Genomic DNA, 27163 nt, shown 5'->3' on the forward strand with positions numbered 1-27163 from the left:
CAACTTTTCTGCAAATCTAAAACTATTCTAAAATTAAAAGTTTATTAAAAAAAAACACAGGTTTTTAGACTCTGCAGCCTACACTTTTGACTACATCTCTAGACCCCTGGCCCAAGGGATGCTCTGAAGAGGCAGCTAACAAACGCCTGTTCTCAAGGCTCCCGGAATGGTTCTCATTCCTATCTGTGGCAAGAAGTGATTTTCCCCAGAATGGTTTCTCATTCCTATCCGTGGCAAGAAGTGATTTTCAGATTTCGCTTTGATTATCTGACTTTTCTGTAGTATACTTCCAATAAATTTTCCTCTTTGTCATAATTATATCTCTATTACTTGCTGGACAATGAATAAGGAAGACTGAAGAAGAGTTGACGCCTTTGAATTGTGGTGTTGGCGAAGAATATTGAATATACCATGGACTGCCAAAAGAACGAACAAATCTGTCTTGGAAGAAGTGCGGCCACAATGCTCCTTAGAGGCAAGGATGGTGAGACTGCGTCTTACCTACTTTGGACATGTTGTCAGGAGGGATCAGTCCCTGGAGAAGGACATCATGCTTGGCAGAGTACAGGGTGAAGGGAAAAAAGGAAAACCCTCAACAAGGTAGATTGACACAGTGGCTGCAACAATGAGCTCAAGCATGACAACGATTGTGGGGATGGCACAGAACCAGGCAGCGTTTCGTTCTGTTGTGCATAGGGTTGCTATGAGTTGGAACCGACTCAATAACACCTAACAACAACAACTATTACTTGCAACCTAGAAATAATAATAACAGTAACAGCTAACACCTAGAGGGCTCGCTGGGTGCCAGACACTCTTCTAAGTACTTCATATGTATTAACTTATTTGATCCTCACCACAGTCCTCTTAGGGTAAGTATTATTATCGTCCCCACTTTACAGGTGAAGAAACTAAGTCATAAAGAGGTTAAATAACTTGCCCAAGTCCGAGCATCTAGTAAGTGGCAAGCCCAGGAAGTCTGGCTGATTCTGATTCTCTTATCCACCTCACTGTGCTGCCCTCTCGAAAGAACTTTAATGGTATACAGTCATGGCCACTGTTCATAGCTTTCAGAATGGAGCTCTCTGGACTAGAAGCCTTATGTTGTCAAAACAGTGTGCTGGTCCTCGTGAGCTGTTCCAGGAATGTGTAACCCTCTGACCTCTGAATGTATTGACCATCTTTAGGCTAATTGGGAACAGGTGTGTGAGAGAGCACACGAAGAAACATCCTTCGGAATTCTACACGCTGCATGTAGGTTTGTAAACCCATGCCTCACTCAGACACAGTGTCCTACTACACCCACGATGCGGGTACATTTCTCTCTTTTCAGGTACCACAGTCTGGTTTTGTAGGCACCTCAAGAAACCCAAATTGCTTCATCTTTATTTCTTGTGAGGGTCTGAAAGCACTCCTGCAGATTGGCCTCCTTCCCCACCTATCTTACCCTGGCACGGCTGCCTTCTACTCACACTTCTGCCTGGAAAGGGCATGGCTAAGGGGCTCTGATGCCACAGATTGGGCTCCAGCTGATGTTGTCATGTTGTTTGGTCCATCCAGTTGGTTCTGACTCATAGTGACCCCATGTGTAACAGAACAGAATGTTGCCTGGTCCTGCTTCGTCCTTACAATTGTCGCTATGTTTCAGCCCATTGTTGAGCCACTGTGTCAGTCCATCTTGTTGAGGGTGTCCTCTATTTCACTGACCCTCTACCAAGCATAATGTCCTCCCCCAGGTATCAGCCCCTTCTAATAATATGTCCAAAGTAAGTTAGACAAAGTTTTGCCATCCTTGCTTCTAAGGTGCATTCTGGCTGTACTTCCTCCACGACAGATTTGTTCGTTCTTCTGGCAGTTCATGGTATATTCAATATTCTTCACCAACACCATAGTTCAATTTTCCTTGATCATACCTTGTACATCCCATGTTCCAATTACTAATGGATGTTTTCAGCTGTTACTTTTCATTTTGAGTCATGCCACATCAGCAAACAAAGGTCGCCAAAACTTTATTCCATCCACACCATTTAGGTAGACCTCTGCTTTGAGGAGGCAACTCTTCCCCCATTGTATTTTGAGTGCCTTCCAACCTGAGGGGCTCATCTTCCTGCACTAGATCAGACAATCTTCTATTGTTACCCATAAGGTTCACCAGCTAACTTTTTTTTCAGAAGTAGATCGCCAGGTCCTTCTTCCTATTCTGTCTTAGTCTGGAAGCTCAGCTGAAACCTGTTCACCATGGGTGCCTCTGCTGGTATTTGAAATACCAATGGCATAGCTTCCAGCATCACAGCAATACGCAAGCCACCACAGTACAGCAAACGGACAGACAGGTGGTGGCTCCAGCTAATAATAGCCAAAAAATACAGAAAACCCATTCCACACAGAGGTGTTTATCATTTTATATTTTTAAAACCTTAAGAAAAATCCTCTGTATATGTGCTGACTTAAGAAATTTTTCATGTATACAAAATAATAAAATGTAATAGTAAACGCATTGACAAATAGCAATTCAAATTAAATGGTAACTCTGTAGTTAACCTAGTTTGTACATTGAATATTTAAATACATTGTCCTAGGGGTTATTTAGTAAAACTAGGAAATAAAGAGTAAATTGTGATTATCATTCGTTCACCATTCAGATTTTCTTTTGTGAGCCTGCTGAAAGACCTCGATTCTTGATAAATTCACTTTGTTTCTTCTAAACAGTTTTCGGCATAGCTGCCATGGGTGAATGTTACGCAGCTGAAACATAAATACTACAAAAATTAATCCTCCTAGCACTATGGCTGCTGCGATGGCAATAAGGGTATGTCCTGGAAATGGCAAAGGTGCTTCGTCAACATAAATCTGCAACAGAAAAAGTAGTCTTTAAGCTTTTTGCATCTAGTCATTAGAAACACTGAACTTCATATGTTTCCTATAACGGTGGTGACACTATTGGTCATTTAGCAACATTCTGCTTAGACTTACACAGCTATTCAGCAACCACAAAAGCTTAGAAATAGCCTCTTGACAATCTGACAAGGAACAATTTGCACACAGTAAATAGAGAATAAGAATTCCATTTGTTATCCTATGTTTCTAATGGCAAATAGAACCTTCTGTGGCAGGAAAACATTTTGTATTCAGTTACAGGGGAACGGGCAGGGTTCTGTGGGAAAATGGAGGAGGCAGTGCCTGATCACCCACGGACATCCAGGGAATAAGCTTCCTGAGCTGGATCTTGAAGAATAAGGAGAGGAGAAAAAGGGACATCCCAGGAAGGCAGAAATAGTACATGCTCTTTCAAGCTATCATCTCTTTTGAATATCTTCTATATAAGACATAGGAAATTTTCTATGTATTCAAAATGTTTCCTCTGCCTGCATGGATAATTAATAAAAACTAATTCCTAGGGGAGAGATAGACCTATTGACATACAGACTTTTTTTCTCCTCTCTGGGACGTGAGGCAAGGATGGGCACCATTGTATGTTCAGTGCAGAAGTGAGGGTATGAGGAGAGTAACATGGCTCAAGCCCAACAGCTTCGGTTTTTCCTGTGAAGTAGGTAGCAAGGTCATCTTTCAAGGTAAAAGAAACTGTGAAAAAACATGCTAACAAGAAGGATCCACAAGCTGCTCTGAGGGTATAACTCAAGTTAAAGATACCACCATGCTCCTAATAGCCCACTCAGGAAATTTTTTCTCAGGAATAGTAGCCACACGCTATCAATTCTTTCACAACCCCCCTTATATTCATTCTTTCCATTTTTATTTATATAAATGCATGCTGTGAAAATGTTGCCCTGGTTTTCAAAAGTTAGCTACTGACATTGTGTGCTGGATCCCATCTGCTACAGCTGGTTACAGATTGAATTGTGTTCCCCCAAATATGTGTTGGAATCCTAACCCCTATTCCTATGGATGTCATCCCATTTAGGAAGAGGGCTTTCTTTGTTATGCTAATGAGACCATCTCAGCGTGGGGTGTGTCTTAGACCTGATCGCGTCTGAGATATAAAAAGAGCAGATTAGGCACAGAAGCAAGCCAGCCGAAACAGGAAAGACAGACCCTACTGAAAGCTGATGGGTAGATGTATCTACAAGCTCTGGAGCTCCAAGGATGGCTGGCCACTAGAAGCTGCAACAGGTAAGAAAGAACCTCTCCCAAGAGCCACACACTGAATTCCAACCTCCAGGCTCCTGAACTGTGAGAAAATTAATTTCTATCCTTTAAAGCCTCCTACTTGTGGTATTTCTGTTACAGCAGTTCTAGCAACTAAGACACAGCTCTACGAAGGACTTTCTACTTCTCATTCTCCTCCATCTCTAAAATCCTGCCTTGACACCAATTTGTTTTTCTGTTTTTAAACTAGTCAAATTTCCTTATACTTAAACAAAAACCAAAGCTTTAAAATAACTATCCACATTTTTGTTTTGTTTGGAGAGGGGGGTCTTCTCTTTTTATTGTGCTTTAGGTGAAAGTTTACAGCTCAAGTTAATTTCTCATTCAAAAATACATACACCTACTGTTTTGTGACATTGGCTGCATCCCCCACAATGGGACAGCACACTCGCCCTTTCCACCCTGGTTTCCCTGTGTCCGTTCTATCTACGTTTTTGCCCATTGCTATGAAGAGGTATTTGATACTTGATCCCCTTACTATGTCACCACTTCCTCCATGGGGCTCAATCTTGAATTTTTATCCTTAGATCACATAAGCTCAATTAATTTATTAATTGGGAAGTGTTTTGTTTGCATGGTTTTAGTTACCAATATATTGACATTTCCCAATACTACCCCATCAGTTCAGAATTACCATTCAACTCCTTAGTTTCACATGTTTGGCTTTTTCTCTTTTTTTCCTGCAAGACATTTTGTTTCAGGCAGTGTGTTATCAGTATTTGACTCTGAATGTGTCATTAACCAATTTAATCAAATCCTCACTCCTTCCCACCCCCTACAGGCAGCAGATGTCATATGAATGAGGAAAACAAGTTGTTTTTTTCATAGGTTACATGGGGAAACAGGTTTTGGACTTTCAAAGCTTTTGGAATATTTAAGACTCAGTGCAAATAACCAAAAGGAGGATAATACTGGAAAGGAAAATGTTACAAATACATGAGAGGAACAAAATGCAGTGAGTGTGTTTATATATGCAAAACCAAAAAAACCAAATCCATTGCCATCGAGTTGATTCTGACTCATAGCAACCCTACAGGACAGAGTAGAGCTGCCTCATAGGGTTTCCAAGGAGTGCCTGGTGGATTTGAACTGCTGACCTTTTGGTTAGCAGCCAAACCTTAACAAGTCTGCCACCAGAGTTTATATATATATATATACACACACACACATACACACACACACACACACGCACACACATACACACACACACATATAATGGAATGCTACTCTGCCATAAAGAAAAATGAAGTCCTGATACATGCCACAACATGCATGAACCTTGAAAACACTATGCTGGGTGAAATAAGTCAGTCACAAAGGGACACATTTTTTTTTTTTTCTCACTAATATGAAATACCTAGACTAGCCAAATGGATAGAGGTTAGAATTTAATGGTAGTTGCTAGGTGTGGGGGGACGGTGGAAGGGGGGAATCATTGTTTAGCTAGCACTGAGATTTTGTTTATGGTGATGGAAAATTTGGCAACAGATATTGGTGATGGTTGCACAACATGGTTATGTCACTGGTCTCACTGAATTGTACAGGTAAAAAATGCTAAAATGGCAAGTGTTGTGTTATTTGTATTTTTACAACAATTAAAAAAAGTGAAAAAAGTCAGAAAATCAAGCAATATAGAAGACAGAGAAGGAACAAAAACACAGTTGCTTATTCATTTCTTTTCCGGCATCGGTTGGTCCTGCTACCTGTCAGGCAATAGTTTTACCATTACCGACAATCTCACCACCATTCTCCAGGATCCCCTGCCTCCTCCGCACCCTATCATACAAATTCTATCAATTTTGTTTTTTCTCTTCAGTGTCTCTTGGACTGATATTTGTCATCTTATTTCCCTAGCCATCACCCCATTTGATACGTTGTGTATTCACTGTACCTGAAATTCTTCAACTAAGTTACAAAAAGTGATCCCCGGAACAACAGACACTTTGAAGTGAAAGAGCTCAGAGCCCTGTGGAAAAGACACATCCAGTCATTAACGGAGTCAACACGTATGCTCCTTTAAGTAAAAATATACACTGGGGCAACTTTTCCTATAGATGTTGCATAGAAAGTTTCCCATCCCCTTCCCAAGGCCCTTGGGCATACGCTTCATGCATCAAAATAAAAATGAAAGGAGAAGAGTTTAAAATACAGGGGTTCAGTAGCTGATCCTTCTGTTCTGATACATCCCGTCATTTTTGTTGGCTTTCACAACAGTTACCTGGATGATATCAACTTTACGTGTTCTTGTGAACAGCTGGAAGAGGAAGACATGTGTCCGTGTACGTGCAGGTCAAGAATGCTAAGCCCATTTCTTCCTGGCTTTAGGAAATACCCTTTCCACTCCACTCTGCTACATCATCTATTAGTCTTATTTACTGGCTCAAGGAATAGTAATTTAATGTCAAATTTAGGGTTTAGATACCTTTAGAAACAATAACACTAAGGGCAATGGAGGAAAAATAAATACTTTCCACGTTAAAGATACTATTCCCACCTACTTTAAAACTAAAATCAATCTTGTTGTCGTTATTAGGTGCCATCAAGTTGATTTAGACTGATAATAACCCCGTGTGACAGAGTAGAACCGCCCCATGTCCCATAGGGTTTTCTAGGCTATAGTCTTTACGGAGGAGCTGGGGGGGTTTGAACCACCAACCTTTCGGTTAGCAGCCGAGCATTTAACTGTTGCACTTAGTTTAGACATCTAAGTTTTACTTCAAGTCAAAACAGAAAAAAACAAGAACCCTGTGAACTTACCATTATACTTAAGTTGAGACCTATAGGGTTATACACTGGAACCTGAAGATGCGATTTTAAGTGCGACTGCAGTTTTCTAATAGTCGGTGGTGTGGAATGTTCTAAAAATATATGAACTATATTTTAGGCACACTCAAGCTATTTTCTGATTATGCATGAAATTTCTGCTACATACATTATCATACAACAAAAGACTACTCCAGAACATGGTTAAGTTATCCCAGACTTTAAGATCTGTTTGATTTTGTGGAAGACATCTTTAGAGTAAATTAGGACCAGCATCTCACATTGCCTGCAGGCATCCTCAAGAAGGCTAAGACTTTAACCACCTGCATTTAGGCTGACCTTTTCTTTCCCGTCCTGACCTGCACATACTCTGTGTCTTTGACAGGAAGATCATCTCAGGACTACTTTAGTGACTGGTAAATGACTTCCAGTAAAGTGGCAGAGACGTTTCACAACATGATTACAGAATGTAGTGAATGGGTTAGAAATGGCAGTGGTGTCCTGCTACACTGGATCTACAGAACAAAAAAGCGCTGCTTGTAGCATTTGCTGATTTCCATGGTATAAATACTCTTATAATGGCTAATTTCAAGCTACCCATAGTTTAACACCCAGCTTGCAAAATGCCCAAATATGTAACAATCAGTGCTTGCAAGCTGGTAAGAGCAAGCTCTAGCACACCACAGGAAATGGAGGAAAACACTCAGGAGGTTGACTTTGTTGGATTTTCTTTCAAAAAATGTATATATGTTAGGCACAGTAAGATTCACTGAGTACAAAAATCTGGCTATTTGGTAACAATGGATGATTAAAATTTTTATTTAGTTATAGCTGTCTGCCTCTGCCACTGGTATTTCAAATGCCAGCAGGGTCACCCATGAGGGACAGATTTCAGTGGAGATTCCAGACTAAGACAAAAAAGAAAGGCCTGGCAATCTACCTCCAAAAATTAGTCAATGAAAACCCTATGGATCACAACAGAATATTGTCTGATATAGTGCTGGGCATCATCAGGAAAGACTGGTCACTAGCGAAGGACATCACGTTTGGTAAAGTGGAGGGTCAGAGAAAACGAGGAAAACCCTCAATGAGATGGACTGATGCAACAATAGATGTCTCCAACGATGGACTGAAACATATCAACAATCATGAAGATGGCAGAGGACTGGGTAACATCTCGCTCTGTTGCACGTGTGGTTGACATGAGTTGGAGCCAACTCGATGGCAACTAATGGTAATAATATCTAGTTACCCAGCTAGCTAGGTCTAGCTGGCTAGCATCGCCTCAAAGTATTCGTACATGAAGAAACACAAAACATGCAAGGAAAAGTTGCATATTTGAGGTAAAATTGAATTATAGTAAATGTCGTTTTTCTTATCTAAATATATTTCTGCATCATTTCAATTATTTTACATAAAACCTTTAAGAAACTTTACTGATACAACTGCTCAAATAGGATAGATCCTACTCACCCACGTGCATCCCTATGTCTATGTGTATATTCCTTGTTTGCGTAAGATGGATCCTACAGATTACCTAGTAATACCTTCATATTTTATAACGTCCTCTGTAACCCTGGGCAAACAGCAGCCAAAGAAAAGAAGTGAAAACAGACACTAGACCAACATGTAGCATAAATTCAATCACTTTTTACTATTAATCTACAAAATAGTGTGTAAATTTTTTTTTTTTCAGTTCAAATTCTTAAAAAAATGTTCTTTAGCCACAGAATCCAGGTCACTGGAAATTACGGTGAAATAAATGGGAGACAATCGAAGTAAACAGCAATGTACCCTTGCTGATTCAAGTTCTTTTCCTAAGAATTCCTGGCTGTCAAACGTATAAAGAGGCTTTGTGAAGTATTGATATAGGTAATAGCAATATCACTTATAAGATGAAAAACTTATAGAAGAGAGCAAACCTTACTTAGTTTCCAGTTTTCCCTCATATTCACTTCAGTCACAGTCACCAGGTATGGAAGACCCACTGGCATATTTCCTTTCTTAGTGGAAATTTGCAAAGATATTGGATACTGTGTAACAGGAAACTTAAAACGAGGAACCTAAAATACAAATTCCAAGAATGAATGTAAAATTGGAAAATTCAATCCTAATTTCATTTCCTTGTAAAAGAATGAGCCCTGGTGGCGCAGTGGCTTAAGAGTTGGCTGCCAACTAAAAGGTCAGCAGTTCGAATCTACTAGCTGCTCCTTGGAAATCCTACAGGGCAGTTCTACCTTGTCCTATAGGGTTGCTATGAGTCGGAATTGACTAACATTGTGGTAACAAAACTCCTAACTTTCTATTGGCATTTTTCACAGGAATTCTATTGGCTATGATGTTTTTCAAACTTTTTTGTCTAAACCATATCACACAAGGTTCTGCATGAACTGGACCCTGCCCATCTCCCTTACACCACTCTCCCTGCCAGTCACGATGTTTCAGACACACTCCTTAGTCTCGGTCTCTGGATTCAGAGTTCAAATCCAGCTCCATTTTGTATTAGCAATGTGATCTTTGGTAAATCACCAGGCTTCTCTGTACCTCAAATTAAATGAGACAAATAATGAAGAAGGCTTAGGATATAGCTTTCAAAACCAAAAACTCATGGCTGTCAAGTCGATTCCAACTTATAGTGACCTCATAGCAACCTCATAGGACACAGTAGAACTGCCCCATAGGGTTTCCAGGAGCGGTTGGTGGATTTGAACTTCCAACCTTTTGGTTAGCAGTGGTAGCTCTTTGTAGCTTTTAACCACTGCACCAGCAGGGCTCTAGAATAGAGCTTAACCCAGTAAGAATAGAGCTTAGTAGATAGTAAATGGTCATAATTTACTGAATGATAACTCTATCTCTGACATTGTATTAAGTGATTTTTGGAGAACAGCTAAATAAATATATATGTGTGTGAGTGTGTATAAAAACAGGGGGACTGCCTTGTTTTTCTAGGCCTCACAAATTTTCCACTTTTGACAGGATGCAGTCTTATCACTTTATTACTTCCTATTAGAGGAAAATATTTGCGTTTTCCTTCTCTGACAGGTTTCTACCTTACACAGATTCCAGCTTTCATAGGTTTTACTGTATACATATTCTTTCAAGGTCTTTGAAAATCTGCTTGAAAGTTCTATCAATTGCTCACTCGACATTGCTGATGTAAACACCAATACTAACTTGATACACCTTTGAATGCTTTGGTACTAACAGAATGATGTATTGACACAGAACCCATTATCTTAACCAATACATTATAGTGTCTTTTGTCACCACTACCCAACTGAGCTCCTTGATAACAAGGACTTTGACTTCTATATTCCCAGAACCCGATACATATTACTTAACAATTTTTTGAGTGAATCACTGTTTACCATAATTCTATATAGTGTTTTGGAGGTTACAGATTGCTCTCACATGGATAGATGTGTGTGTGTACTTGTCTACGTCTATATCAAGAATCCTGTGAAGTGGACAGTATTATTATTTTATTTTACAGATGAGGTTAATTGACTTGTCAAACTCATTGCTCTCTAGTTGATTCTGACACATAGTGATCCTATGAGACAGAGCAGAACTGTCCCCATAGGGTTTCCAAGGAGCGGCTGGTGGATTCAAACTGCTGACCTTTTGGTTAGCAGCTGTAGCACTTAACCACTGCCACGAGGGCTCCACTGACTTGTCAGGGTACGCTTAAATCCAGACCTCTTTAGCTCTATGTCATACTTAGTTCTACGACATAATGTGAGGGTATTTCTATGTGTTAGCTTTTCATGTTTAATCGAAAAGCACATTTCAAAATCTTATTAACTTAATATGAAGGCACTTTGTCTTCAGGTAACTAAAATTTAACTTACTTTTTCTCTGCAGTCTGAGAAAGCAACAGCATGTGAAAATTTCTGATCATTTGTGCAGTTACACTCTTCCCGAGTAGATGCATTAGTGCACTGTTTGAATTTACCAGTCCTCTGCAATAGAATTAACATAGACATATACTCAAGAAGAAGTCCTAGTGGTACAGTGGTTAAAGCGCTCAGCTGCTAACCATAAGGTCGTCAGTTCGAACCCACCAACCACTCTGCAGAAGAAAGATGTGGCAGTCTGCTTCACAGATTCAAAGCCTTGGAGACCCTATAGGGCTACTATTAGTTGAAATCAAATCAATCGCAGTGGGTTTGATTTTCGGATATATACTCAAGAGTGGTATCTAAGTTTCAAAGTATGTCTCCAAAAGATATTTATTAATTGCTATGGGAAATATGGTAACTTTATAGTAGATAAATCCAGCAGATACCACCATATCCAAGTATCGAGATTACTATCACCAGTAATAAGACTTATCATCACGTGTCCTTTGACATGATGCACTGAAAAGGGCACATCACTTTTGTTGTATTTGTTCTAATTAATTTCAGTTGCAAAACAACTGACCAGTAACCTTTGAAAGTGTCAAGGTCATGAAAGACAAAGAAAGACCTAGAAACAGTCACAGATTAAAGGAGACTAAGAAGAAAGTTGTCAAGGATTTCATTTCACTTGCATCCATAATCAACGCCCATGGAAGGAGCAGTCAAGAAATCAGATGATGTATTGCAATGGACGAATCTGCCGCAAAAGACCTCTTCACGGTGCTAAAAAGCAATGGACTAAAGTGCGCCTGACCCATGCCATGGCATTTGTAATTGCCTCATATGCATGTGAAAGCTGGACGTGAATAAGGAAGACCAAAGAAGAATTAATGCATTTGAATTGGTGAAGAATATTGAATATACCTTGGACTGCCAAAAGAAGGAACAAATCTGTCTTGGAAGAAGTACAGCCGGAATACTCCTTAGAAGCAAGGATGGTGAGACTTCATCTAACACACTTTGGACACATCATCAGGAGGGACCAGTCCTCGAGAAGGACATCATGCTTGGTAGAGGGTCAGCGAAAAAGAGGAAGACCTTAATGAGATGGATTGACACAGTGGCTGCAACAATGGACTCAAACACAGCAATGATTGTGAGGATGGCACAGGACCCGGCAGTGTTTCGTTCATTCTGTCGTATGCAGCGTTGCTATGAGTCAGAACCGACTCGATGGCACCTAACAACAACATAACAAGAAGATGTAACAACTATATGCAATGTGGGATGCTGTGTTGAATTCTGGACTAGAAAAAAGGGCACTAATGGAAAACTGGTAAAATCTGAATAATGTCTACACTTTAGTTAATAGAGTGTACCGACATGAATTTCCTGGCTTTGACAACTGTACTATGGTTAGATAAGATGTTAACATTAGGGGTAGCTGGATGAAAGGTATACATGGTAACTCTAATACTTTAGCAACTTTTCTGTAAGTCTAAAGTTATTTCAAAATAAAACAGCAAACACAAACTCTGTCTTAGGCAGCTTACGTTCTTATGGGGGCAGCAAGACAATAAATAAGTAAAATTGTAATAAGTGCTAAGGAGACAAATAAGGCAGGGAAGGGGATGGAGGTGGGGGACAGTGGAGATGGGGTTAAAATTCTAAACAGTGGTCAGGGAAGGTCTTTCTGTGATGGTGACATTTTAGCAAAAACCTGAAGAAGGTGACAGAGTGAGCCATGTGATGTCTGGCAGAAGAGCATTTCAGACAGAGGGAACAGCAACTGTACAGGCCCTGGGCTGGGAATATGTCTAGCACACTTGAGGAACAGGAAGCAAGTCACTATGGTTAGAGTAAATTGAGCCAAAGGAAATCAGGTCAGATGTCATTTGAATTCCAGGCCAGATCATGGAGGACCTTATAAATCATTGCAAGATTTTGGTTCTTACTCTGAATGAAATAGGAAGACAATGGAGAGTTTCAAAAAAACAAATGACAATTTTATTTGTGTGTGTGTGTGTATATATATATGCACGCCTGTGTGAATGGATGTCAATGTCTGTTTACATAAGTATACAGGCAGGTAGGTCTTTTTTTCTGGAGAGAGACTCCACAGCCATCTGCAAGGTTTCCTTGAGAAGCTACCCCATAAGAGACTTTTCCTTTGAACCTAATGGTTTCTCTCTGCTCATTCTGCCCCCAGAGAGGTATGGAGCTGCTGGAGTTTGATTGTTTTCTAGGCAGAATCTTAGCAGGATATTAAATGTGACTGTGTTGAAGTAAACTCTCTTCTTTCCTTTTGAACACCACTCCTTTCACAAGGTTGCAGACATGACTTGGGTCTGGGGTTCTTCTTGTTTGACAAAAGATGATCTCACCCCACCAATCCCCTTTGAAATTCAAATGGCAACCAGAGAGAGGTAAAGGGGAAAGAGTCCCTTTAGACTTCTTGGCTCCAAAACTGCGTCCAGGAGTATCAGTCAGAGGAGGGGGGCTAAGCAGTAGCAGGAGGAGCAGCAGTGGCAGTAGGAACAATAATAAGAGCTGACATGTTGGGACAAATGGAGCTTTGTCCTGAATGCACCTTCTCATTTCATTCCCGCAGCTCAGTCCGTATGAAATTTTACTGCATGATTACTTAAATTAAAATAAGTACTAGTTTATTTGTAGAAAAAATTACTCACCTTTGACATAAGAAATAAATTTCTTGGTATAGGTTTGCTAGGATCTGCGTGGTAAAAATTATCTGTGAGTGGAATAGCAATTCCCAGTTTAGACGGAGGCCTGTAGTTTACCTGCACGTGATTAAACAAAGAAAATACGTCACTCAGCATTATTTACTACCTTTAATTTAAGTATCTTTTTGATTTTTCAGAAACGAATTCAAAGTAAATATTCCTTCCTCTCCCCACCCCCTCATTTTCTGGAATTTCAGCATCATCAAATTTTCATACCTTAGAACTTGTAAGTAGGTAAAAAACACTTCTAGTACCTAAAATAGTTGTCATAGAGTCAATTGAAATAAAGTCTAAAAACTTTATAGAAGAGGCATAATGACATATTTAGTAAATAATCCTCCCAGTATGGCTATTTGCTGTTCGTCAGAAAGAAAACTATAAGTAATGTTATTAAAAAAAAAAAAAATTTGTATTTAAAAAAAGAGTGACAGATTCTAACAAGGCAAAAGTTAAAATCACAACACTGAAATGGGATCAGTAAAATGTATCAGCATAGGATAAGTCAAGGTAGGAGCAAAGAGCTGTACACACTGTAAAAAGTGCAAGACCGTATCACCGTTACACAGCAAATAATGACATTAAAAATTACTACAAAAAAAGTAATTATTTCAGAAAGTTTTTACATTTTAGAAGAAAACAAGATCACATCTTCAAAATGACATGAGGATTGGAAAATCATTGTAAGGCGTTCTAAGCATCTCAGAAGAGAAATGCTAGAGAGGAATGATCAGCCAATTACACATGGGTGGTCTATCGTTGGTATTCTTCAAACAGTCTGCTTAGATTTTTTACCGGTAAGGTTTTGATCATATTAAAACCCTGATCATCTTTGTGAATTCCACTAATCCAGTCTTCTAATGGGATAAGTTTACTAGGAATGTGATGCATAGATCTGAGATAACTACAGCTGGTTTTCACTATTGGCACGAATGTTGTAACAAAGCACTCAGTTGATGCTTCCCAGACGACAAATGCCAGTGAACTTGAACCCTGGAAATAGCCAAATAAGTGAAGGTTACTTAAAATGATCAACTAAAGAGAGGAAATTTCAATAGAAAAAGAGTGGTAAGTTTGACCATAAAGATTGTTCACCAATAAATAACAGAAAACATTCTTTTCCAGGAAGAAATACACTCTGATCTAATCAGTTGTGGGAAAACATTTGGAAATGAGCAAGCATCAGGAAGGACTTATTTCATAAACACCATCCAACTCGGATTGATGACCAGCACCTGGACATTTGCTTTGATGATGTTTTTGGTAGGAATTCACGCACAGTAAATGTATTTGATCTTTGAACAATATCAAACCCTCAACAAAACTGGATACATTCTGTTTGAAATTTTAAAGTGTTTTGGGGGTTTGGAAAAATGTAGAAATACTAATAACTGTAGTGGTGTAGTGGGCTTTTAGTAGTGAGAGTTTTGCCCCTTACTCATACTCCGTAGGTAAAACATGGTGTTGTAGCACCTTCTGTGATGTATTCTTGCCAAAACACACTGAACCTGAATCTAAGCAGAGCTCCACGGTTAAAGGTAACGGGGGATAATGGTACAAGTTAAATAAGACACAAAGAGGCAAAGAGAAAAATCCAGAATGTTTGACATTCTACAGTAAAACTGACCTGACTTCTGCAACAATTTGATGGTAAGGGAAGAAACATGGAGTGGGGAGTGCCTTTGAGTAAAAGAGACTTAAGAGATAAAACAACCACATGGACTGTGTGAATCTTGTTTGGATCCCAATTCAAACTAACTGTAAAAATATTTTTAATTGGGGAAATTTGATTATGGGCCAGGTTTTAAATATTGCCTTCCACTCTCTTCTTTCATGCATGGTTCCTGAAGAGATGCTCAATGTAACTCTTATTCTTGTTCTTTAATAGGTAAGGCATCCCCCCCTACCCCAACTTCTTTCAAGGTTTTCTCTTTGTCTCTGACTTTCTGAAGTTTGGATACGGTATGCCTAGGTGTAGATTTTTTTGGTATCTATTTGGCATGTTATCCTCTGAGCTTCCTTGATCTGTGGTTTGGAGTGGGTCATTAATTTTGGAAAATTCTCAGCCATTATTACTATTCTGTGCTGCTACACTGCCCTTTTTTTTTTTTTTTTTTTTTTTTTGATACCCAAAATGTTAACAGTGCTTAGTCTTCGTTGATATCAAAAAAGGAAAAACCCATACCCGGTGCCATAGAGTCGAAACCAACTCACAGCAACCCTATAGGACAGAGTAGAACTGCCCCACAGGGTTTCTAAGGAGTGGCTCGTGGATTCAAACTGCCGACCGTTTGGTTAGCAGACAAACTCTTAACCACTTCGCCACTGGTCATCCTTGATAGGTTGGATTAAATGGAACTTTTCCTCTAATTTTAGCTCACATTAGAAATGATCGGAATTAATAATTTTTGGGGGGGAAATCTGTTATTAGTAAAGAAAATCTTACCTGGCGTAAAATTTTGCTAGATAAAGTAATGTTCAGTAGATAACTACCAGTATCATCAAAAAAACCTTCAGCTCTAACATCCAACAAACTTGGGTTTCCAACTAATACTTTCACTGGTGGTACATCAAGCATTTGAAAACCTATGGAAACAAGGTCACCAGTTAATGTTAAATACTGAAAAATTTTAAATCAATTTAGTAATGATGGGGTAATCAGGATTTTAGAATATCTATTTTTTTTTATACAATCTGTTATGAAGGCACCACAATGGCTGCAAATATAGTTAGCAATTTATGTATAGATAGTCAGCTTTAACAGTTCTTAGAACAATCTACTTTTACAATTGTTTTCTATTTACTCAAGGAATTGTCACTCTCCTCCAGCCCTCGCTCCTCACCAGGTAGATGGGTAATACTGGACACACTGAGTTGGTTAATTCAGAAGAAAAACTGAGGAGCACATGCTCAGTTTAAAGGGCTGCCAGTGAGTTGTTGCCAAGAGAAAGCTCCTAGGCAGTTCACGCAAGATAAGTCATCACACCGATTTCTGCCTGCAGGTCACACGCTTGCAACCTCTCCTTACTAAGCACTTTAAAGGAAAAAAGTATCTGAAATACTATTTAGTCTATTGCCATTTTCACGAATCAGTAAACCAGAGGTGAGGAGTAAGCGACTTGCCTGAGGTTTCACCTGCAGCTGGTTCCCTTAAACCAGTGATGTGGCCAGTGCCTTCTAAACCTGAACTGGGGATTTTGTTAAAACGAAGATTCTGATTCAGCAGGTCTGGAGTGGGGCCTGAGATTCGGCACTTCTAACCCAGGTGATACTCATGCTGCTGGTCCAGGGACCACATTTTGAGTAGCTAGGACTAGGCTTTTTCTTCACAGAGGCAATTGAGTTAATTTAACTATTTGCTTCCATCAAACTGAATAAATAATACTGATTGGATCCCAACTGAAATTTGGTATATTTCAAAGCTAAAATAATTATAGCATCATACTACTGGTGACAGAACATAGAGAGATAACAATGTCACAGAATAAAAAAATCCAGAAACGGTCAAAATAAATAGGCAAACAGCATACTAAGATAAAGCTATACTTTGAAATCAGTGGAGAATTCATTATTCAATAAATGATGTTAGAACAGCTCTTACTTACCACCTACAATACGCCAAAACAAAATGTGAATAATTAAAGTTAAAACTGTAAGATTAAAACTCTAAAATTACTTGAAAGAAATGTGGAAAATTAGGCATATCATCAATGGGAAAAAACTTCTAAGGAGGTTTCAGGATATTTAATCCACAACAACGTGGAACTACATGTCCTCCAATTTTTTTCAAGCCCTGTAATTTTTGTTTATATACATTGTATTTGGTTCTGTTTTTCAAACCAGCCTTCTTAAAAATAGTGTTTTGTCCTTTCATTATGTTTCACATACCTTCTTTTACCTGTTGAAGAGTTTAGCACATACTTAACAGTCTTTCTGGTTTGTCTATCATCCCAGCTTCTTGTTTTCCATGCCTGTTGACTCTCCCTTACATTGGATCATTTCCTTTCCTTAAGTAGTGTTTAAATTCTTTTCCTCAATTCATGTTCAACGGTTATTGATTTTACCATGGAACTCCATGCTACCTGGGTTATGAAAGTGTTCCTGTGGAGGGTTTGTGCTTGCTTATTCTAGGGACCAGGGGTTATAATTATATCTTGGTTTGGGATTCCGGCATCTGGTGGATAGTTTCTGGGTATAGTAGTCTTAGATTTTGGGTTTTTTACAGGAGATTCTTTCCCCCCGCTTTGAGACCCATGGAGATGATACTCTCCCTGGTTTCTTCTTTGGGCTGGTGGGTAGAGTTTTCCTGCTCTTCTCTTCATGATTTGATGTTTCTCTGGCCACACTTTCTGTCAATGCTTGGGTATAAAACTCAGCCCACTGCCCAAAGGGCCTATATCTGAGCCTTACATCCTTCAGCCACACATTAACTAGTTGCTTTGGTTCTGAGTTCCCTTTTCACTTCTGTGACAGGCTTTTCTTTACTTTCTCTCCTGCCTGCCCTCCCGTCCTCCCTTCTTCCTGCCTCTCTTTCTAGCTCAGTTATTTACTAAAATTTTTTATTTTATTTTTTTCCAGTGTGCCACCTGCCCAGAATATTTAATAAGTTTTGTATATAAGAAAAAAAAAAAAAAACAGGAAAAATGAGGGAAAGAATAGAATTCTATTTAAAATGTTTTTTGGGGGGCTTAAAATAAATACTTGAAATAAATACAACAATGCTGAAGTAGTCAAAAGTTTTCTTTTTAGAGTAAAGCAAAATCAAAATTAAAATCCTGTATTAACATGGACTGATAACGTCATTGTCTTAATTGTACAATGAAGATTATAGTCTAGCTTTTTAGGGACATTATAAGCATTAAGGGAGCCCCGGTGGTGCAGTGGTTAACAGCTCTGCTGCTAACCAAAAGGTCGGCAGTTCAAATCCACCAGCTGCTCCTCGGAAACCCTATGGGGTGGTTCTCCTCTGTCCTATAGAGTCATTATGGGTCAGAATCAACTCTAAGGCAATGAATTTTCTTATAAGCATTAAATAATGTATAAAAAACAAAGTAAAATAATGTATAAAAAACAATACAGGGCTGTCTGCATAGTATTTGGTCAATAATTAGAAGCTAATTCTGTTCTTAGTAGACTACTTGGGAAACCAAACATAAAGGAACTTTATGTATAAGGGTATATTTCACATTCAAGAAAAGCAATTATTGATGTTTCCCAATAAAAACAAACTTACCTCTTGCATGAGGTATGATCTTAACACTTAAAGTATGATATTTTCCAAGATCAATGTATCTCAGGATATTGAGGGATAGTGACTTATCAAGTTGTTGAAACCAATAATTACATCGTTTTGAAAATATTCTCCACGTTCTTCTACTACTTAGCCCAAAGTTGTATAAGAACCAGGTGTTTTCTAGAAAGGTCATATTGACGGGTGCTCTTTTAGGCATGGTGGCAATAGCTAAAGCATTCGTATCATCTAAAATTGCTGTGATCAGGAAGCTGCTATAACCAGGAATCACCACCGTCTTCTGGAGATCCCAATGTCGAAATGAAGAATTAACATCTGGAGCTAAAAGAGAAAATATTTGGTATAAAAGAAAATGGCCAATGTTCAGCTAGCATACTTGAGTTTTAAACTATGTTCTTAACCAGAGACCACATTTGCCAGACTTCAGACTTCAACTTGAAGTTTTCTTAATTCACTGAATTTAAAATAATTTATTTTATAGAATGTTTATTACTAATACCACAACCACAAACCTATACTTTAATGTGTACTTTGAAGCTAGTTCTACAAAATTCTCAGCAGGAGAAAAATGTTTTAGGGCTAAGTAATTATAAAACCAAAAAACAAACAAACCTGATTCCAACTCATAGCAACCCTATAGGACAGGGTAGAACTGGCCCATAGAGTTTCCAAGGAGTGCCTGGTGGATTTGAACTCCTGACCTGTTGGTTAGCAGCTATAGCATTTAGCCACTACACCATCAGGCTTTCCCAGTCCCTATCACATAGAAAGTGCTCATTAAATATTTGTTGAATGGATAAATAATTTTTCAAGGATAGCATGAAGATTTAGAAGGAAAGAGGTTCTAGAGTAGGAACTTAGATCATTTAAGGAACATTATTGTTGTTGGGTGCCAGCAAGTTGATTCTCACTCTTAGCAACCCCATGTGACAGAGTAGAACTACTCCCTAGGGTTTTCTAGGCTGTAATCTTTACAGAAGCAGGTCACCAGGTCTTTCTCCCATGGAGCCGCTGGGTGGGTTCAAACCACCAACCTTTTGGTCAGCAGCCGAGTGTTTAACCATTCACCACCAGGACCAGGTGAAAAATCCCACAAAGGAAACAAGGAAGAAATGATAAAAGAAAAACCTTCAGAGTGAACATTAGTGAAGCCAAGGGAAGATGCAGTTTCAAGGAAAGGAAGGTCATCACTGTCAAATATTTTTGATAGGTCATGAAACAAAATGACAGCAACAATGCTTTCCTCATTCTGAAAAAAAGCTAGAAATATTCAGAAAAGAACACTATCATTTCCTTTTATTACGTGCACATCCTTTAATTACCTCCATTTTAAACAAACCAATCACAAAAAATCCCTTCCAACATTCTCTCCAACTGCCACGTAATTTCTCTCCTCCCCTTGATAGCGAAACTCCCTGAAAGGGTTGTCATTATTCATGGTCTTCAATTCCTCCCCTCTCATAATTTTTTGAACCCATCCCAATCAAACTTTTATCTACACTACTCTACCCAACAACCTTGTCAAGGTTCCCAGTAACTTTCACACAGATACATTGGCCAGTTTTCCTTCCCTATCTCACCTGGCCTATCAATAGCATGTAACACTGGAGTATGCCTTCCTTCTTGAAACATCTTCACCTGACTTCTGAAACACATTCTCTCTTAGTTTTTCTCTGACTAGACCATTGCTTTCCTTTCCTGATTCTTCCCCACGTCCATGACCACTAAATGTTGGAATGTCAGGGATTAGACCTTGGATTGATTTCTTTCTGTATCTATACTCATTTTTCAAGTGGCCTTAGTAATGTAGTGGTTCTGACCCATAGCCACCCTATGTACAACAGAATGAAACCTGCCCAGTCCTGCACCACCCTCATAATTGTTGTTATGCTTCAGCCCATTGTTGCAGCCGCCAGGTCAATCCATCTCACTGAGGGTCTTCCTCTTTTTTTTTTTTTTTTCCCATTTGTATGCAGATGTGTTTTATTTGGCTCACAGTGTTGTTGTTTTTTTTTTCTTTAATAATTTTTATTGTGCTCTAAGTGAAAGTTTACAAATTAAGTCAGTCTCTCACATATAAACTTGTATACACCTTACTACATACTCCCATTTACTCTCCCCCTAATGAGTCAGCCCACTCCTTGCTTCCAGTCTCTCCTTTCATGACCATTTTGCTAGTTTCTAACCCTCTCTACCCTCCCCTCTCCCCTATACACAGGAGATGCCAATACAGTCTCAAGTGTCCACCTGATACAAGTAGCTCACTCCTCATCAGTATCTCTCCCCAACCCATTGTCCAGTCCAATCAATGTCTGATGAGTTGTCTTGAGAATGGTTCCTGTCCTGGGCCAACTGAAGGTTTGGGGACCATGACTGCCAGGATTCTTCTAGTCTCAGTCAGACTGTTAAGTCTGGTCTTTTTATAAGAATTTAGGGTCTGCATCCCACTCTTCTCCTGCTCCCTCAGAGGTTCTCTGTTGTGCTCCCTGTCAGGGCAGTCATTGGTTGTGGCCGGGCACCATCTAGTTCCACTGGTCTCAGGACGATGTAAGTCTCTAGTTCATATGGCCCTTTCTGTCTCTTGGGCTCATAATTATCTTGTGACCTTGGTGTTCTTCATTTTCCTTTGATCCAGGTGGGTTGAGACCAATTGATGCATCTTAAATGGGTCTTCCTCTTTTTTGCTGACCCTCCACTTTACCAAGCATGATGTCCCTCTCTGGGCAATGATCTCTCCTGAGAACATGTCCAAAGTATGTAAGACGAAGTGTTGCCATTCTCACTTCTAAGGAGCATTCGGGATGTACTTCTTTCAAGACAGATTGTTCGTTCTTTTGGCAGTCCACGGTATATTCAATATTCTTCACCAAAACCATAATTCGAAGGTGTCAATTCTTCTTTGCTCTTCCTTATTCATTGCCCAGGTTTCACACGCATATGAGTCTTGGGTCAGGCACATCTTAGTCCTTAAAGTGACATCTTTACTGTTTAACACTCCAAAGAGGTCTTTTGCTGCATATTTTTCCAATGCAGTGTGTCATTTGATTTCTTGACTGCTGCTTCCATGGGTATTGACTGTGGATCCAAGTAAAATGAAATCCTTGACAACTTCAATTGTTTCTCCATTTATCACGATGTTGCTTATTGGTCCAGTTTTGTGGTGTAATCCATACTGAAGACCATAGTCTTTGATCTTCATTAGTAAGTGCTTCAAGTCCTCTTCACTTTCACTTCACTTTGTGTTATCTGCTTTATGCAGGTTGTCAATGAGTCTTCCTCCAATCCTGATGCCCCACTCTTCTTCATATGGTCTAGTTTCTCAGATTATTTGTTCAGCATACAGATTGAGTAAGTATGGTGAAAGAATACAACCCGACACACACCTTTCCTGACTTTAAACCATGCAGTTTCCCTTTGTTCTGTTCAAACGACTGCCTCTTGATCTATGTGCAGGTCTGACTAGAGGCTGTGTTTGAGGATGTACATCATGTCCTTGGCAATTCTGTTTCTGTAACTGAAACACTTCTCATGCTTTGATGTTATCTCCTGTGAAATTAACATAACAATGACTTATGTAAAATGAAAAGTTTCATAGGCACTTGTGATGGATATAAGAATGAGGTAAGAATGATACAGCCAATAAGCATTCTCAGGAAGCAAAATGTCAGCATGTAAACCATTTGGTCATGGGAAGAATGTGTCAAGATGTAAACAAGTTGTTCCCAGGAAATATGTGTTCATGACTGCAATCATGTATAATTGAACTGACTGGGACCACTCACCTAGGTGGTAACTCACTCCCTACTAGCCAAGTGGCCAAACTTTACATTTCAAAGGACTTCAAGCTGCAGCTGATCTTATCTATAACCAGTTATTAGCCCCCTACCTTTACTTTGTTCTCTGTGTATATAGACCCTTCTCTCTGCTTGAATGGTGGATTGCTTTGTATTTTTACTTAGCACTGCCTAGCTTGAGCTGTATTATTCCTCAGTAAAACTCTTTCACTCCTAAAAGACTGTGGAATTTTCTTCTTTGACATTTCTGGTGTCAGAAGCAGGACTTCCAAGGTGCATTATCTTTGACAATTCCTGGGGCATCCAGACATGGGCACAGTATCTGCTGAGTTGCTTTGGGCTCTCTGCTTCTGGAACTTCTTGGGAATCATTCTAGGTAAAAAACCTCTTGAATCCAAGCTCAGCTCCCTTGTGTTGATAGCTTCTTGAGTTTTATTTTGGTTCTTGTAAGTAAAAGTTTGTTTTGTTGTTACTGTCATTATAAAATGAAGAATGCTGTGTCTAAAGGAGATTTCGAGCTACCTTCTGGGATTCCTGCTCACTATATGAACAAACATTATGGTTCCTTATGGTGCATGTTCTTGTCTGTCTGTCATAACCTCACTTGAGACAGTTTGGAAAATCAATGGTCACTTGGGGATTCTTTTAATCTCTCTAACTTAGCTTTTCTGTACAGTAAATTAGAGAACTGAGGCTCTCGTTTAAACAGTCCCAGTGGGGTGCCTATTTTGATTGGTATATTGAGGTCTCTAAAAACATCAAGACAGTAAAATTATTTCCCTGCAGGACACTGTCTCTAAATTAAGCAGAATAAAGAAAAATTGGCAAATAAACCCTTGCTTGAAGTGGCCTTTAAAATTCACCCCAGGAATAATGTCAAAAAAAAAAAAAAAAAGTCAAAGATTCCCCTTATATCACATTTGCCCTGTGGACAAGCTCAGAATTATGTAGCATTGTGAAAAACTTTCCCAAACTCTTTGAAAACCCAAATCAAACTCTATTGCTGTTGAGCCAATTCCTACTCATACTGACCCCTACCCCTGCAAATTTTCTGAAGAATTAAAAGTCCTTGTTGAAGTCTACCTGCCTGAGATCCTTGACTTATATTAGCTTGTTCACATGATTACTGGCCTAGAGGAAGCCCAATTATGGCTTAAACAGGCAGAATGGAAAGACTCCAAGGACAATTTAGACTTAAATATTGATAAGACGGTCACTGAGCTGTTGGAAGACTATTGGGACATGAGTAAAAATTGCTAGAGACTATCCCAAAGGCCTTTCCTCCACTAATTGATTGGACTAAAATTCACTCTTGTAAACAAAATAAAGATGCAAGTGTTTATGCTTATCAGACTTGGCTGCTCCAAAAGTTTTCTGAACACTCTGGCCTTTCTTTGGCTATACCTGGAGCTTCTGGAACTTTCAATGCTGTTTTCATATCCAGTCTTAAACCTGAGATCTCAGCCTTAGTAAAGTGACATTAATTAGGCTGGGAGACAGTTTCTGTTGTTGAGCTAACCAACTTAGCCTAAAAACTTTCCCAGGCTCTTGAGGCTGAAAAAGCATCTAAGGCTAATAAATTAATGGCCCTTCAGTTGCAACAGTTACACTCTCCAAATCAAAAGAAAAATTCTAAACCTCCCAATGGCACAAAGACAGGTATTTGTCATTGTTGTAAATGGACAAATAAACGCTATAAAATATAAATTAAAAAAAAAAAAGACTGACATGTTCCCACCTCCCCCCCTGAAAAAACCTCTACAATCTGATTCAGAATGTAGAAGCTCTGGGGACAAAACAGGGACTTTTCCTATGTTGGCTCATAATCCCCAGGGAGAAAATACTTATTAAATGAGAACGTTGCTAATTTTTAATTGACACTGGATCCATGCTATCTGCTATTAACCCCACCTGTTCACAAAAGCCCCTGCCCCAGAGTAGTAAAACCTCAAAATTAGTGTGGGTCATAAATCATAAACAAATGTTGATTCTTTTCCAACCTATTTCACTATACCTTGGTCCTATTGAAGATTTATACCTTTTTTTGCTCAATTCTGATATACCTATTAATATTTTGGGAAGAGGTCATTTATCCAAGTGGAATTACTATTTAAAATTTAATGAAAAGTGGAAAATGTTATTGAGTCTGCCTGATAAACCTAAGTCAACAGAGACAGGGTCTGAATTAGACAATATTCAGGAATAAAAAGCCATTTGCTATATGCAAGCACTTGTCATCCTTCTTCAAAATTCAACTCAGCCTAGTCCTCTCCCTTCTGACACCTTTTCTCTGGTTCCTGAAACCTTATGGGCCACCACATCTACAGACATAGGTCAAGTTTTGTTAGTTGAGCCAATTAAAATTCAGATAGATTTATCTAAACCTCTGCCCAAAATTCCCCAGTATCCACTCAAACAAGAAGCAAAAGAAGGACTAGCTCCCATCATACAAGATTTCCTTTCTAAGAGTTTAGTTTTCCTTTGTACTAGGCCTTGTAATATTCCTGTTAAAAAAAACAAATAATAAGGGCTGAAGATTTGTTCAAGATTTGTGTGGAATCAACTGTATTGTTATTCCTAGATTCCCAGTAGTCTGTAATCCTCATTTATCACTTTTCAATGTCGCTTCAGACGCAACTCATTTTATGATTGTGGGTCTTTGCAGCGCCATTTTCAGTATTCCTGTGCATTCTGAAAGTTAACAATTCATCTGAACTATAATGTCCCATGGATTTACTGAATCTCCCACCTATTTTTCTCAGCTTCTGCATGTGGATTTGCAGCCCTTACAGTTTACAAACAAATCCACATTGCTGCAATATGTTGATGATCTGTTAGTTTGCTCAACCTCCCAGCAGGCCTGCCTTGACAACAGTGTAGCTTTATTAAAACATGTGGCTGCTGGTGGGTATAAGGTTTCCAAAGAAAACTTATAATTATCTCAGTCTTCTGTTAAATATTTGGGTCATCTAATTTCTGTAGAGGGTATCTCCAATGATCCTCAATGGAAAGAAGCAATTCTTGTGTGTCCTATACCTGAAACAAAGAAACAGCCACAGGGGTTCCTAGGACTCTGTGGCTATTGTTGTGCCAGAAGATTGAGACACCATAGTTCAATTAAAAGGAGCTTTAATGAACATGCCTGCTCTAGGTTTTTCTAATTACACCTAGATTTTTCCTTACTTGTACATGGAGTACCTGGAAATGCTTTAGGCATACTAGCCCCAAAACATGGAGGACAACAAAGACCTCTAGTTTATTATAGCCTGCAGCTTGACCCTATAGCCAGGGCATACCCTTCCTGTCATACAGCTAAGGCTGCTACTGCCAAACTAGTGGAAACCACAGAAGATGTGGTGCTGTGAAACTTTTTAGATGTCTGCGTGCCCCATGCTGTGTTTGTCTTACTTAATTCTGCCTTGACACAACACCTTCCTGTCAGCAGGCTCGCCTTCTATGAAGTTCTCCTTCTGGCTGCACCTAACATTAGACTATACTCCGTAACCTGTTTAAATCCAGCTACTCTTTCTGCAACCAATGAGAACAACTATCCCACACATGATTGTCTAGACTTGACTAAGCAACTTTTAACCTCTCAGAAAGACTTAAAAGGGACCCCTTCAACTAATCCTGATTTAGTTTTGTTTATGGATGGTTACTATTTAAAACCTAATCCACCTAGTCCTCACTATCAAGCAGGACATGTTGTTATGACTTCTACTGTCTGGTCTGAAGCCACTTCAGCCCAACAATCGGAATTAATTGCCCTTACTAGAGCTTGTAGAATTGCTTCAGGAAAATCTGTTAGCATTTTTACAGACATTAGATATTATTTTGGAATTGTAAATGATTTTGGCATGCTATGGAAACAAAGAGGATTTATAAATGCCATGAAAAACAAAGCTTCAGTAGCGGATCTTCTAGACACTCCATATCTCCTATCTGAAATTGCTGTGATCAAAACACAAGCTAATCAACCAAAAGGAATACCCCAAACTGAAGAAGTTAGAGGAAATAATCTTGCTGATATGGCAGCGAAATGAGCTGTCTCTCGAGTTATCTCTGCACTTATGATAAATAAAGGGACTCCCGAAATTTGTCTATTCATTACTCCAGCCTTCATGAATTAACTTTAGGAAAACCTTTAAAATGCCAACAAGTAGGCTAAACACGTGAAATTAAATCCTAGGAAAAGGCAAGTTGTCACCAAGGTTCTGCCACTAAATTGTGGACTGGACCTAATAAGAAAACTGTCTTACCCAATTTCCTGCATGTTCCTATAATGTGAGGTTTACAAGAGGTTCCCACATGGGATGAGATAAAATGACTGAGAACTTAAAAAAATATTGGAGAAAAAATTTTGAGGCTGCCAAACACGTGACCACCCACTGCCCTATTTGCCCTCACTACAATCCCAGAAAACACCTTAAAATCCTACCTGGACAATACTCTTAAAGTCCTACCTAGACAATATCCTTTACCTTCTGGGCTTATGCTTGAATGGCCCCTAGATTTTATTCAGCTTCCACCCTCCAATGGTTATAAATATGTATTAGGAATGATCTGTAGATTTTCACATTGGGTAGAAGCCTTCCCCTGACATTG

General features: G+C 39.1%; 1 protein-coding gene across 1 annotated transcript in view; it reads right to left on the bottom strand.

Moving 5' to 3' along the window:
- Nucleotides 1-2585: 2585 nt before the first annotated feature.
- CATSPERB (cation channel sperm associated auxiliary subunit beta) overlaps nucleotides 2586-27163 on the bottom strand; it is a 147151-nt gene continuing 122573 nt past the window's right edge. The window contains exons 20-28 of the mRNA XM_049897973.1: nucleotides 18747-19085; nucleotides 15960-16099; nucleotides 14309-14506; nucleotides 13463-13573; nucleotides 10782-10892; nucleotides 8858-8993; nucleotides 6925-7025; nucleotides 6059-6133; nucleotides 2586-2850 (exon numbers count right to left, since the gene is read on the bottom strand). Of these exons, the coding sequence (XP_049753930.1) occupies nucleotides 2632-2850; nucleotides 6059-6133; nucleotides 6925-7025; nucleotides 8858-8993; nucleotides 10782-10892; nucleotides 13463-13573; nucleotides 14309-14506; nucleotides 15960-16099; nucleotides 18747-19085 (1430 nt within the window). The 3' untranslated portion in view covers nucleotides 2586-2631. The remainder of the gene's footprint in view (nucleotides 2851-6058; nucleotides 6134-6924; nucleotides 7026-8857; nucleotides 8994-10781; nucleotides 10893-13462; nucleotides 13574-14308; nucleotides 14507-15959; nucleotides 16100-18746; nucleotides 19086-27163) is intronic.

Source organism: Elephas maximus, chromosome 10, assembly GCF_024166365.1.
Source record: "Elephas maximus indicus isolate mEleMax1 chromosome 10, mEleMax1 primary haplotype, whole genome shotgun sequence".
In the NCBI taxonomy this organism is placed as follows: domain Eukaryota; kingdom Metazoa; phylum Chordata; class Mammalia; order Proboscidea; family Elephantidae; genus Elephas; species Elephas maximus.